General features: G+C 43.3%; 1 protein-coding gene across 1 annotated transcript; it reads right to left on the bottom strand.

Moving 5' to 3' along the window:
- Positions 1-1,621: 1,621 nt before the first annotated feature.
- Positions 1,622-13,148, bottom strand: LOC117709316 (palmitoyl-protein thioesterase 1-like). Its single transcript, XM_034503613.2, has 5 exons — positions 12,985-13,148; positions 6,069-6,166; positions 5,334-5,449; positions 4,249-4,323; positions 1,622-1,918 (listed from the first exon to the last, which is right to left on the bottom strand). Exons 1-5 carry the CDS (start codon positions 13,115-13,117, stop codon positions 1,897-1,899), a joined length of 444 nt encoding a protein of 147 aa, XP_034359504.1. The 5' UTR covers positions 13,118-13,148; the 3' UTR covers positions 1,622-1,896.
- Positions 13,149-13,754: the final 606 nt, after the last annotated feature.

The following is a 13,754-nucleotide window of genomic DNA, read 5'->3' as shown; positions in this document are numbered from 1 at the left end:
GTCAACATCTTCGTTTTCAGGTGTGTTGGTGTATCTAGGGTTTACTGTGGTGGAAGAATTGGGTTCTGATGGTGCCCGAATATATTGGCTTCTGTTGTTTATGGTCTTGCACTTGCATCTCACCATCTCTTTATCTCTGGTGTTAACTGGCCTGGGTGTCTCTGTCTGGAGCCTGCCTCCTGTTTCCCTAGGTTGCTGCAGGTCTCCTGAAAGGCCTGTGGCCCTGGCTGTAGCAGACCTCCTGGGGAGCCTTCAAACTGTGGGTCTTCAGAAGAGAAGACAAGCTGATGGTCTGCCCAGGTGGAAGGCTCAGCCAGGAAAATGGGTGGAGTTCATTCAGGGGGTGGAGATTAGGGGTGGAGATGGGTCCCGAGTCCACTGGACTCCTCAGGGTTCTCAGCTGCTGTGGTTATTTGGGAGGGTCCCTTACCTGTGACCATGGCTGTAGCAGACATCCTGGGGGGCCTTTGGACTGTAGGGTCTTCAGAGGAGCAGACATGCTGGCAGTCTGTCCAGGCAGTTAACCAATAGTTTTAAATTGGGGAGGAAGGTTTACATAGCATCACTTGGTATACTTGAGGATCTTTTTGTTGGGGGGGAAGGGGGGCAACCACATCTTGAGGGCCAGTACTTATCATCTGAATACATAGCAGAACCAGACCAACCCCACTACAATCCATAACAAACATGCTGCCATGACTATCCCTGGATGAAAATCAAATCTCCCTTCCCTAGTCCCAACAGAAAGTAGAGTCTTGTCTTCCTTCTACAGAGCCTTTTCTTCTAAGTACAATACAGTGCTGAAGACCTTGTTGCCTCTGTGGATCCGACCTAATGTCTCACATGGATACACCCTAAAGTGAAAATGCTTAGTGATTAAGGCAGCTGTGGTCAATTACTATGCCCTGACTTCAATTCCCAGAACTGAGAATTTTGAGACTCTAGGAAGGGTAATAAATTAGTTAGGGCATCATTTGTTAGAGGTAGAGGCTTCCCTAGCCTTTACTGGAGACTGGTAATCCTCAAGTGTTGAGCACAGAGCAGATGAGAGAGTACCAAAGCTGTTTTTCAGACAAAAGACACTCATCACCTTACAGGTCACATGATGCCCTCATATTGGATATATGACTGGAAGCCTTGAAAGACCTTTATATTTTCTGGGGCCAATAAGGAGAAAACTGTGGGGGGAGTGAGGAGGACAGGAAAAGGAGGGAAGGGGGAAGAAGGGAGAAAGAGATGAAGGGAGGAAAAGAGGGAGAGAAAAGAAGTCAAATGGATTAATTAGGGGGCAGTTGAAAGAATAAGCTCAACAAATGTCTAGAGTGTTAACCATGCCAGAACCCAGCAGTCTGGAGGAGCAAGTTCTTGGCCCCAGGCATTCTGTAATTCTCTATCCAGGGAGCTGACAGAGGAAGAATGTGTAGGAAAAAGTTAGGTAAAGTTCAAAGACAGGGTGGAACTAACTCAGGGACACCTCAGGCAGTATTTAAGTGTTAGCTGTGGATACTCTGCTGTTGCTCATGCTCCCTGACTTGCAAGAGGGTCCCTGCTCTAAGAACATGTTCTGGGATTGAATACCATGTTAAGACTTCATGTGGAAAAAGAAGTCAGGAGACTGGACTCAAATTGCAGGCAGGTTTATTTCAGAGAAGATGAGAAGAGCATGCCTAAGCAAGCATGCCTCTCTTGCAGACAAAGAATCTTTTCCAAGCTAGGAGGAGGAGAGAAAAGGAGAGGGGCTGTGTGAATGAGCAGGAGACTAAGCTCTTCTTTGCAGACAGGATTGGCCTTTTGCAGTTGGGTTGTGTCTGAAGAGTTCAAAGAGGGTGTAGAACACTACTGTGTTCACAGTGTTTGCACACGCCATTGGTTTGTCTTCGGACCACTTGCTGGAGTTTAAAACAATTTCTTCAAGTATCTGCAAAAGCAGTTAAGAGCTATTAGCCACTGAGCCATCTCTCCATCCCACCCCCTCCCCAACCTCCAACTTCAGCCCTTGGGGTGTTTGAGGGGAAGGACACAAGGTCTCATTATGTATTTCTGACTGTCTTAGAAATCATTCTGTAGACCAGGCTCTCCTCAAACTCAAAAACCTGTCTGCATGTGCATTCCAAATAATAGAATTAAAGGCACATGTCACTACATCCAGGTTGTCCAGATATTTTTGAATCAATTTTGGTCTAACTCTTGCATCAAGGTGTCCAGTCAATAAACTATTTCTAAACTCAAGTTGAAGTCTTAGTCCTGTTTTTTATCAACTCTTTTTTGTTTCCCAACCTAGCCTCAAATTCATTTTGTAGCCAAGTTGATTCTGAACTTCACGAACTACTGCCTGCCTCCATCTCCTGAGTGCCGAGATTAAAGTCATGTGCCACCATAGCCAAGTTAAATGCTTCTTCTCTTTAATAGACAAATATATATGGATCACAATATGGGATTTTATTTTAAAATACCTTGACCCTGGGAAAAGAAGGTGGGAGAAATAGGATCAAATTAAGTGTGAATGTGGGTGCCATAGCACATGTGGAGGTCAGAAACAACTCGCTAGAGTTAGTCTCTCCTTCCACCAGAGATCTGACAGTCTAAGTCAGCTCGTCAGCTTGCCTGGCAATCATTTTTTTTCTAGCAATCATTTTTAATCCACCGAGCCATCTTATCAGACCGAAATTAACAAATGTTAACAAGGGATAAATGTACAAATAGAGATATTCACTCTATTCTTCAATGCTTTTGCATTTATTTATAGTTTTTCCATAATAAATGTTAAAGTAAACAAGATCAATGTATATACTGAAAACTTCTGAGTGCATCTACTCCTGTTGTCATCTTAAATCAGACATGTATTTTAAATGGTCTAACATACAGCTCTGTTTGTTTGCCATCTCACTGAGTGTACTTACAAACGAACTCTACATCCTGTCTTCTCACACCAGGGTCAAACTGCCTGCCTAAAAACTGCCTGCCTTCTCTCCAGTGGCTCCCTGTCTCTGTAAATAACAATACAGTTCAGCCAGTTGCTCATGCTGGTAACTTGAGTCATCCTTGGCTCCTCTATTTTCCCTTCACATTCTATCCACAAATACATCCTGACTCTGACCCTTTCTCACCACCTTGCATCTTCCTGAGAGCAGACTTCCCTGCCATTCTACCCTGAAGTGTTACAAAAGCCTTCTCACTAGTTTCCTTGATTCTATCCATGTCTCCTCCATAGGCATCCAGAGGAGTTCATTTAAGAACATCACCTGGAGTATGGAGATGGTAGAGCAGGGAAAGACATCTGCTGCCAAGACAGACAACCTGGATTCACTCCTTAAATACCATATGGAAGAAAGACAGAACTGACTCCCTAAATAATCCTCTCACCTTCACAAGCACACAAATGCCATGTATGTGACCACACACAATAAACACATAAATGTAATGAAAATCAATTTTAGGAGCTGGAGCTATGGTGTAGTTTAGTGTGCACTGCTATTGCAGAGGACCCAAGTTAGGATCCCCACGACCCACAGCAGTTGGTTCACAGATGCTTGTCCTCCAGCTTCAGGGGATCTGACACCTTCTTCTGGCCTCCCTGGCACCTGCAGCACATGTACACACTCATATACTGTTTATATACTACCTACCACATGGTTGGAACCTTCTTACACTCCTGAAATCCTGTCAATTAATTTGGAAAGATGGCCACCTGATGATTTTCCTCTAACACAGAGCTTTACAATCCCAAGAAACTTCCTACTTCCTCATTAGTGATAGCTAGTTTGCTACTCTATGCACAATGAGATCTAACAAGGGTGGTTGATTGGTGCAAACACCAAACTACTAATCTTTTTCTTTAAATGAGAGGATGCTGGGTGGTGATCACACATGTTTATAATCCTAGCGCTTGGAAGAATAAGGCAGGAGTGTTGCTAGATTCTGAGACCAGATTGGGATACAAAACAAGACTTGATCTCAATTAGAAAACAAAAAATCAAAATATCAGGTGGATGCAGGTTAGAAAAGTAAACAATGGGGCTAAAGAAGTGAAAGTTGGGGCTGGAGAGAAGCTCAGCAGCTGAGAGCTGAGGTTCTTAAGTTAGTTAAGTTCCACGGGTCTTCAGTTTCATTCCCAGAACCGACTTGGCAGCTCACAGCTGTCTCTATGTTCAGTTCTAGAGAATCAGACATTCTCTTAGACATGCATCAGGACCAACACCCATACTCAGAAAGCAATAAAAACCAATTTTTTTCAAAAGCAGAATTTACCTTAAAAATTTTCTAGCCGAAACATAGATAATACGTCTCATGACAGGGATTGGGCATCTCTGAGCCACTGACCTCCTGGAAAAACACAAATTTACCTGTCAGCTCTGTTGGTCAGATTAGAATGTTATCAACTATCACTCTATAGATTGAGCTATTTTTTATAAAATATAAAATTTATTATCCCAAATCATAGAATTACAGAATATTCCTCCCCTAAGGCTGAATAAGTTTAATTTCATAGAAAATAAATCAAGAAAGGCTGGGATTATGGCTCAGTCAGTGAAGGGCTTGTCATGCAAACATAAGGAACTGAGCCTGGATTACATGTTCCACTTTAAAAATAAAAATTAAAACTCCAGGCACAGCTGCAATCTGGTAATATTAGCACTGGAGAGGTAGAGACAGGCGCATCTCTGGGGCTCATCAATCAGCTAGTCTAGTTCAATAGTTCCCTCCAGGTTTATAGACAGACATCTTTATCATCCTCATCATTCTGTCCAACAAGCACAGTAAGTAAATAAATACAGTTTAAAGTATTTAAAGTAAAGTAGAGGTCTGGACAGATGGCTCAATGGTTACTTAAGACTCAAGTTCAGTGACTGCAACCATAATGGATGGAGATAGCAAACAATCAACTGTAACTCCATCCTGAGGTGATCTGTTGCCCTCCTCTGGCCTCTGTGAGCACTGCACTTATATGTGCTCATGCCAACTCCCCTGCCCCATACACACTGACACACATAATAAATAAACAAAAGAAATTCTTAAAATTTAAAGTACAAAGCAATTGAAGAAAACACCAAACATTGACCTCTGACCTCTACATTCATGTTAACACATATGCACAGAGTGAGAGGAGAGAGAGAGAGAGAGAGAGAGAGAGGAGAGATGCACACACACACACACACACACACAAGCACAAATCAAAAGTAAATTAAGCTCCACAATGCTTCTTACAGGAACATCTTAAGGATAACTTCTTTGCATTGATACGGGAGGGTCTCTATATAATTACAGTCAATATGTGTGAATAGAAGAAACAGTGAATCCTCGTAGCTGTTGCCATGTAATAGAAGGATACTTACAGGAACTTGAGACCCTTGGAGAATGTAACAAAAATGTAACCATCCTGCAATTTAGGATCCTGAGCGAGAATCTCACACACTTGGGAACTGGCATCCAGAACTTGGTTCTCCACATCCTAAACAAAGGAGCAGTGAGAACTCAAAGGATGGGACTGTTAGTAATCGGGTCTCCTCTCAGAGGAAACACTTAGGTTGTGTTTGGGGGTTGGAATGAGATGCCCTCCTTAGGTTCAGGTATTTAACATGTGGTTCCCAGTTGGCGATGCTTTCTGGGGAGGTTATGGGGAGATTCAGCCTTGCTGGAAAAGTATATCGCTGGGGTGGGATTGAAGGGTTCACAGGCTTGCCTCACTTCCAGTTTGCTCTCCTGGTTCATGCTTACAGTTGAAGCTGTGCTCTGTTACCTTCTGCCACGCCTTTCTGCCATGATGAACTCTTATCCCTTGGAACCCTAAGCCCATATAATTTCTACATATGTTGTTTCTGATCATGGTTTTTATCACAGCAACAGGCTGAGACCCTCAAATCTCCATTAGAGTTTACATGCCTGCAATCCCAACACTCAGGAGGCTGGGACAGGAAGATCAAGCTCCAGGCCAGCCTGAGCTATAGAGAAAAATCCCACAACCCAAAAACAAAATGAAACAAAACTAGTGGGGATCTGTTTTGCAAGGTGGAACTTTCAAATAGCACTATCCATCAAAGCCCTCAGCAAAGCCCAAACTGACATCTTACCTTCATTATGTTCTTCCCAATCTTTAGCGGCAGGACATAAATTCCAGGTGCTTGCTTTTCAATAAAGTTTTTAAAGGTATTCACGATTGTGGAGTTCTCTAAACAACAAGATCAGTGATGGAAACACATGAATCAAAACATTACTTTTCAAAGATTTATTTAACAAAATTTAACAAAAATTTAACAAAAATTTTTGGTGTATGCATATTCCCTACTTGTCTGTCTGTGCATCCTCTGTGTGCAGTAGCCATAAAGGCCAGAAGAGGATTTCAGGTCCTTAGGAACTCAAGTCACAAACAGTTTTAAGCTTCTACCAGTGCTGGCAATTGAACCCAGGTTGTCTAGTCTCCTAACCATAAAGCTATAGCCATGAAAAAAGCAATTTCTAAAATCTAACATTGTAATACAATATAAAAGAAAGAGATATTAATTTGGTATTTACACACTGAAGAAAATATTAAAAGTCCTTGATTCTTGTAATTAAACCACTGTTTTCATAAGAGCATGAACTTTGTATGTACAATCACAGATCTGGAGTTCATAACACACACCAGCCTGCAGTCTGAGCAGAGTGTCTGAGGCAGCACTTGTTGGCATTCCTGTTGGGACCGCATGTACAGTACACGGTGCACGTGTTTGGTGTTTAGAACCAGGGCTGCAGTGGAGTATAAGGTGCACACACTGCCAGGACAACTCGATTCACTTCACCCTTGATTTTGAATGAATATTTGTCCACTGTGCATTCAGAATGCTGTTGCCGCATTTTTCTCAACATTCAGTTCCATGAGCCGCCACGGGGTCATAGACCACAGTAAATGTTGCTAGAACCTAGCTGATGAGGCCACCCTTCAGAATAAAGGACAATATTGTGAAACATGTATCTGAGATCAACGTCCAAAAGAGAGAAACAATACCTACAATATAGCGAGACAAACAATATAATTAAGAAATGATGTGTAAGCGTATGTGTGTTTGTGGTAGTGGTGGAGGTAGGAAGGTAGGGAGGTAGGCTGAAGAGATGCTTAAGTGGTTAATAGTATGGATTGCTTCTTCAGAGAACCCAAGTCCCAGCACTAAGGTCAATCACCTGTAACCCTGACTCTTGGGGTTCAACTATTTCTTCTAGCCTCTGTGGGTACCTGCACACAAGACAATCACACAAATACATTAAATATATTTCTAATTATTTTTATGTGTGTGAGTGTTTGCCTGAAATTATATATGTGCACTATCTGTGTGCCTGGTGCCTGAATAGTAAAGGAGGAGTACTGAATCCCCTGGAGCTTAATGTACAAGCAGTTATGGGCTCCCCTGTGAGTGCTGAGATCCCAACCTGGGCCCTCTGCAAGAGCGTCTAATATGTTAACCACCCAGCCATCTCTCTAGACCCAGTTAAAATTCTTTTTAAACAAAAATACAATCTTGCATGGTAGTGTATGCCTTTATTCCAACATTCTGAAGACAGAGGCAGGGGAGTCTCTGTGAGTTCAAGGCCAACCTGGTTCTCCATATCTAGTTCCAGGCCAAGCAAGGCTAGCTTGTGAGACCCTGTCAATAAATAAATAAATAAATAAATAGGGGTAAAGAAAATGTTCATGAGTTAAAAGCAATGATTGTTTTTCCCAGCATGGACACGGTGGTTCATAGGTGTCTGTAACTTCAGTTCCAGGGTATCTATCACCCTCCTCTGGCATCTGTGGGGTACTGCATGCACATGGAGTGCAGACATAAATGCAGACAAAACACTCATAAAAGTTCTGACTCAAGCCTAAACAGGCTTTGAGGACATGAAAAACTAGGAACATTTGTGCCCTAATGGTGGACATGTAGCAATGCTACCCCTGTGGAGAAGTATGGCAGTGGATAAAAAAAAATTAAGTATGTAATTATCAGATGAGTCCACAATTCCACTCCTAACTTTATACTCAAGAAAAATAAAAACATTTGCCCTATAAAACCTGATGCAAATGTTTACAGTAGTACTGTTGGTAATAGCAGAAGATTTTTTAAAAAAAAAAGCTAAATGTCTGTTAGTGGATAAATAATCTGTAGTACAGTCATACAATGGAATACTACTAGTCACAAAAACATAGGAATGAAGCACCGGGAGATGCTGGAATCTAGATGAACCTCAAAGCGTGTTCAGTAAAATAACCCTAAACAAATGATACAAATTGTGCAATTCCTTTTATCTGTTGTGTCCAGAATAAGACACCCCACAAGCATAAAAAAAAAAAAATACCCTGGAGGTTTTCAGGAGTAAGAGGAGAGGGAAGGAAACAACTTAAATCATATGACAGTTTTCTCGACAAGTCCTGAAACAAGAGAGGAGTTGTGGGTGCCTCAGCTTGTGCACAGGCTCAATGCCCCCAAGTGTGCGCTGAAAGCATTGAACCTGATGTGACATGAATTTCACCTCAACAATAACAAACAAAAAAAACACTTCTTGCTCAGCTCTGTCTATCAGGTTCGAACAAGCTTCAGAAGGTCACATGGGGCTGGAGAGCAGCTCCACTGATAGAGTGTTTGCCTAGCATGTGCCAAGCCCTGGGTAGGACCTCAGGACTGTATAGCCTACACAAGAGGTGCACGCATATAGTCCCACACTTGGAAGGCAGATGGAGGAAGATTAGAAGTTCAAGGTTATGCTCCACTACTCACCAAATTTAAAAGCAACAACAACAACAAAAGAAGGCAGGTGTGGTGACACAAATCTGTAATGTCATCACTGGGAACTGAAGCAGGGGGGTTAGCAGGACCAGGACGAGGTACATGAAGTGCCTGAGGCACACACAAGCAGAAGCTAGGAATGAAAAACAAAATCCCTTGCTTTTCAGATCCCAGAAGAGTGACCTGTGACACGTGGCAAACAACTAGAGCTCAATGAGCCTTCCACCCAAATGTCCATCCTTGTGGAGCTCAAATGCTGACACACGAGTTGGTGCTTAACAGTGAGCAGCTCTCCTACGTCTGCACAGAAAGTACACAACACGCAAAATGAAGCAAGGCCAGGCAACTTCTCTAAACTGTGGTACAAGTAAGTGCCCCAGTCCTACTGGGATGTGGTTCTCTCTAAGAATCAGCCTCCTGTGTTTCTGTCCACAGTTTGAATTCTTTTACTTCTGCACCATAAGCTGGCCATTCCCAGCACAACACAATTTGGTTGAGTAACAACCTGAGAGCTGCAGAGGGCAGCATCTGACTCACATCCTCTTTAGTAGCCCTGGGGTCTGAAGCAGCCTTGTAAGAACTGTTCATATTTACTGCCTCTAATTCCTCTCTGTGGTTTTCTTTATCCCGCTCAAAAATGTCAGCCTCAAACTGTTCTGTAACAATGGACACCAGTCTTCACTTGGCTAATTCCAATGATCAGTTCCCAGGCTGCTCATAACCGACCTATGTACATGGGGTCTGATGACCTGCTATCTTCCTTTTATGGTGGTGGTGTGATTTTTGTTGCTGTTATTGTAGTTTCATTGTTGTTAGTTTTTCAGGCAAGGTATCACTCAAGACTGTGCAGGAACTCACAAGAATCTCGCCAGTGACTAAATAATCCACCCTTGCCTTGAACTCGGAGCCATCTACCTTTCTCCACATCCCCAGTCCTGGGACAGTAGGTGTGAGCCATCACACTTGGCTTGTTTCCTTCTTCAGGGAACATTTTCTTCAGTGGCTTCCAGGACACTGAGCTCGCCTGACCTCCCTCCACCCCTCAGGAAGTTCCCTCACTATCTCTGTCCTGGGCTATTTCCTGGTTGGCCACACCTCCTCCAGAAGCTGAGGTGTCCCTACTCCTGGCACATTCACTCCTGGGATGATTTTGCACAATGACAGGACTTTAAATTAGCCAGAGGCCAATGGATCTGAACAAAATTCCCCACCTGTGCAAACACCTCTGTATCATGCCCTGTTGAAAAGGAAATCAGATTGATTGATTCATAAACTCAGTGTGCTATCACATGCCTACGTCCCAGACTCCAGAGGTGGGACAAAGGGATCCTGTGTTCACATCAACCTGGCTTACACACCAGTGAGCCTGGTTTTAAAACAAAGTGCCCTTCCACCAGGAAATAAAACAACCTGGTCATAATGGTACACTTTTTATAGCCCCACAACTTGGAAAGCAGAAGATCAGGAGACCAAGATTACCTTTAGAACCCTGGACTAGTAGCTCCTGTAATGCCAGCACTCAGAAGGTGGAGGAAACAGGATCACTGAGGATTTGAGGCTAGCCTGGACTACATAATGAGTTCCATGACAGCCTTGGCTACACAGTGAGACCCTGTCTTAAAATAAAATAACAAATTCAAATAGAATAGACAGAAAAAGGGGGAAAAAAAGACGTTCTTGGTCCTTGTCTACATATAAAGATCAAGGACAACCTGTGCTACATGAGACACTGACTGGAAAAAAAAAAAAAAAAAAAAAAAAAAAAAAAAAAAACAAGTTAGCCAGGCACAGAAGCATATGATTTTAAACCCAACACTTAGGAGGTAGGAGTTCAAGGGGATCCGTGGCTCCATAGAAAATCCTAAGAATCCATGGGCTATATGGGATTAAGAAGGCAAGAGGCAAGGCTGGTGCTTCCGTGGGTAAAGATTTGTGCCGCGAAGCGTAATGTTCTGGGGTGTGAGCCATCACACCTGGCTTGTTTTCTTCTTCAGGGAACATTTTCTTCCATGGTTTCCAGGACACTTGAACACACTTTAAACCCAACACTTGGGAGGTAGGGGTTCAAGGGAATCTGTGGCTCCATAGAAAATTCTAGGATCCCATGGGCTATATGGGATTAAGAAGGCAATCCCTGGAATCCACATGCAAAAATGAAAGAATTGACTCCCCAAAAAAGTCCTCTGGGCTTTACATGTGATGATTTGTTCACTGTGTGTGCGCACATACACTTCAGATGTGCTTACCCTCCAAGCTACCCTATCTTGATAAAACAACTTCATTTTCTAATTGTCCAAGCCAAAAACTATGGGGTCATCTCTGCCCCCTCCATCTCTCAGGACATAGCTAATTCCTTGATACCACCCTTAGTATGTCAAAGTTCCACCACACTTCATGATACCACACAGCTGTCACCATGCAGCTCTGAGTCACAGGTCTCTCTGGGGTGTAAGGTCTGCAGTGTCCCCTTTCAGCTTCTGTGACATCTACAATCTATTCTCAACACAGCAACTATAACAGAAATGAGGACAGTGTAAGAAGACAGTCAGGTTCTCATGTCTATAATTCATAAATCCTGATTCTACACAGTCTCTCTCCTCCCTTTCTAAGGTTCCTGGAATGTCCCTGGCCCTAATCTCTCTTCACCTATCATAGGAGAGAAAAAAAAAAAAAAAAAAAAAAAAAGCAAGTGACTTGCTACAGGGATAAAGCCAGGGAGTCTCCAGGACAAACAGACCACTGAGCTGAATCTTACATGGGGAATCTCCTTGGAAAGATGCTTCAAGAAAATGAATCTTCACAGCTAATAAATCCAAACCTGCCAGACGGTGGTGGCACACGCCTTTAATCCTAGCACTTGGGAGGCAGAGGCAGGCGGATTTCTGAGTTCGAGGCCAGCCTGGTCTACAGAGTGAGTTCCAGGATAGCCAGGACTATACAGAGAAACCCTGTCTCGAAAAACCAAAATAATAATAATGAATCCAAACCTATCAAACATGAGAAAACACCTGTTGTCTGTTGACAAGCATCGGAATTCCCTGTGATCTCAGCTGACTGTCCGTCTATCCCTTTCTTTGTAATGACGACTTCTCCCCAGAGATCACAGACACAGCTTTTGTTTCAGTAACCACTGGAAGGGTCTGCATGAAATCTAGTGTCACAAATAGAACAATATTTGCGTTTAATTTTAATTAGAACTATATATGACAGTGTCTCCTCATGTAGCTCTAGATAACCTGGGAACTTGATGTGTAAATCAGGCAGGCCTCAATTTTACAGAGACCATCCTGTCTCCGACTCCTTTGTGATGGGGAAATAGTTTCCTAAACTAGTTCTCTACAGGCATTGGATACCACAATCGGCTCACAACAATTCTTTACAAATGTAAAGTAGGGACATTCTGCTACCCACTTCTTCACAAGTTCATAATCCAATTCCAAGTCCTTACACTAGTCTCAAAATCCCCAGCATATGTGTCTACTCTCACTTTCCTTTCTCCCTCTGCTTCTGCTACACTGATCTGGACACTGATATACCAAGCTTAGGGCCTTTGCATCTGCTGTTCCTTTGACCACACAACCCTATGGCATCTTCCCTCATCCACTTCAGCTCTGCTCAGTCATCACTCTTGGGTAAATCCTGTCCTAACCTTGCTCAGTAGAAGCACAAGCTCACACCTCAGGCTCTATCTTCTTCCAGGCTTTATGTCTGTGTTCACAGCACCCCTGGCCATTTGACATGTTTCCTTTATTTCTTTATAATACATTTCCCCCACTGGAAAGCAAGTTCCTGAATGATGAAGACTGCTTCACGCTCAGATGGAGCAGGTGCTGGGAGGTAACTGCATGGAGGACACGCAGGTGCCTGGTAGATCCCCATTCAGGTGTGAAGGAATGAAAGCCTGAGTGTGCTGCCCAGCTCTGCAGTGACAGGCTGGCCTGACTGTGAGATGCTGCAGGCTGATGCCACAGCTGCTAGGATTTTAACAAACAGCATAAGCCCACAGCTGTGCACAGTTCTCCCTGAGTGTTCGCCATGGACACATGACTGCATTCCCAGCAGTGCAAAGAAGCCCCCAAATCCCAAATACTGGCTCATACAGCTTTGACTTTGCAGATGTGAATCCACAACAAAGTCTCAGAAATAGTTTTTTTTAAATGCTGCAGAAATAATTAAAAACAAACAAACAAAAATCCACAGAGAGGACGAAGGTCACTTGCCCTGTGACCATCTACTCCACACTCACCTATCTCACTCCAGATCACCAGAGGTAGTGGGTCTGATTTTGACTCAAGGTCCGAAAGCTCCAGATCCTGGGCATCACAGCACCAGGACAGAAGACAGACAGACAAGAGCCACAGGGAGTTAGGTAACGCCATCTTAGCTCAGTAACACCAACAAGTGCTTATGTCCCTGGCTGGCAATCAGGGTGCCTTGTAGGCACCCAGGTGACCACACCCCACAGGGCAGGTGCCATGAGCATTCTTGCAGCAAAATCAATTTGACGGGTATTTATTTTGTGCTTACAACAGACTGGAAGCTGCTCTTCTGTCTTTAGGGAGTCTTATACAGTGCTTCCATTTAATACATAAAGACATCAGTGTGACTGTTTTAGGATCCTCAAGGAATTGAACTGTGCCTCTTTCTCTCAACTGTGTCTTAGCATAGAATAGTGGTCTGAATGATTTCTGCTCTTAGTTTGTACCCCTCTAAATAGAATAACTAAAATTTTGCCCCGGGACCCATGTCCCTTTCATCCAAAGCAATCCTGATCATAAGGAATGCAAACTGCATCATTTGAAATCTTCCTTAGAAACAGCTCCTGGGACTCAACTCCAAACAACTTATGTCCCTCATTCCCCTACACACTTGGTGTGGCCCTGGTGGGGACAGAGTGACATGATTCCACCCCCTGGGACAGGGCTCCCGTGTGAGCCTCCATGAGTGTCAATGACTACTGTAGACATAAGGCTTGTTTGTGTAATAATGTACATATTTTCTGGACCCACTAGCAGT

Source organism: Arvicanthis niloticus, chromosome 5 (assembly GCF_011762505.2).
Source record: "Arvicanthis niloticus isolate mArvNil1 chromosome 5, mArvNil1.pat.X, whole genome shotgun sequence".
NCBI classification, from domain to species: Eukaryota; Metazoa; Chordata; class Mammalia; order Rodentia; family Muridae; genus Arvicanthis; species Arvicanthis niloticus.
This window is presented reverse-complemented; position numbering and strand designations above follow the sequence as displayed.

Excerpts from the sequence above, each read along its gene's own strand:
- LOC117709316 (XM_034503613.2), bottom strand. The coding sequence starts at position 13,117 with ATGGCGTTACCTAACTCCCTGTGGCTCTTGTCTGTCTGTCTTCTGTCC. Across the intron at positions 6,167-12,984 it reads GGTGATCTGGAGTGAGATAG|AGAACTCCACAATCGTGAAT; the intron begins GTGAGTGTGGAG and ends CTTGTTGTTTAG. Across the intron at positions 5,450-6,068 it reads TTGGGAAGAACATAATGAAG|GATGTGGAGAACCAAGTTCT; the intron begins GTAAGATGTCAG and ends TCCTTTGTTTAG.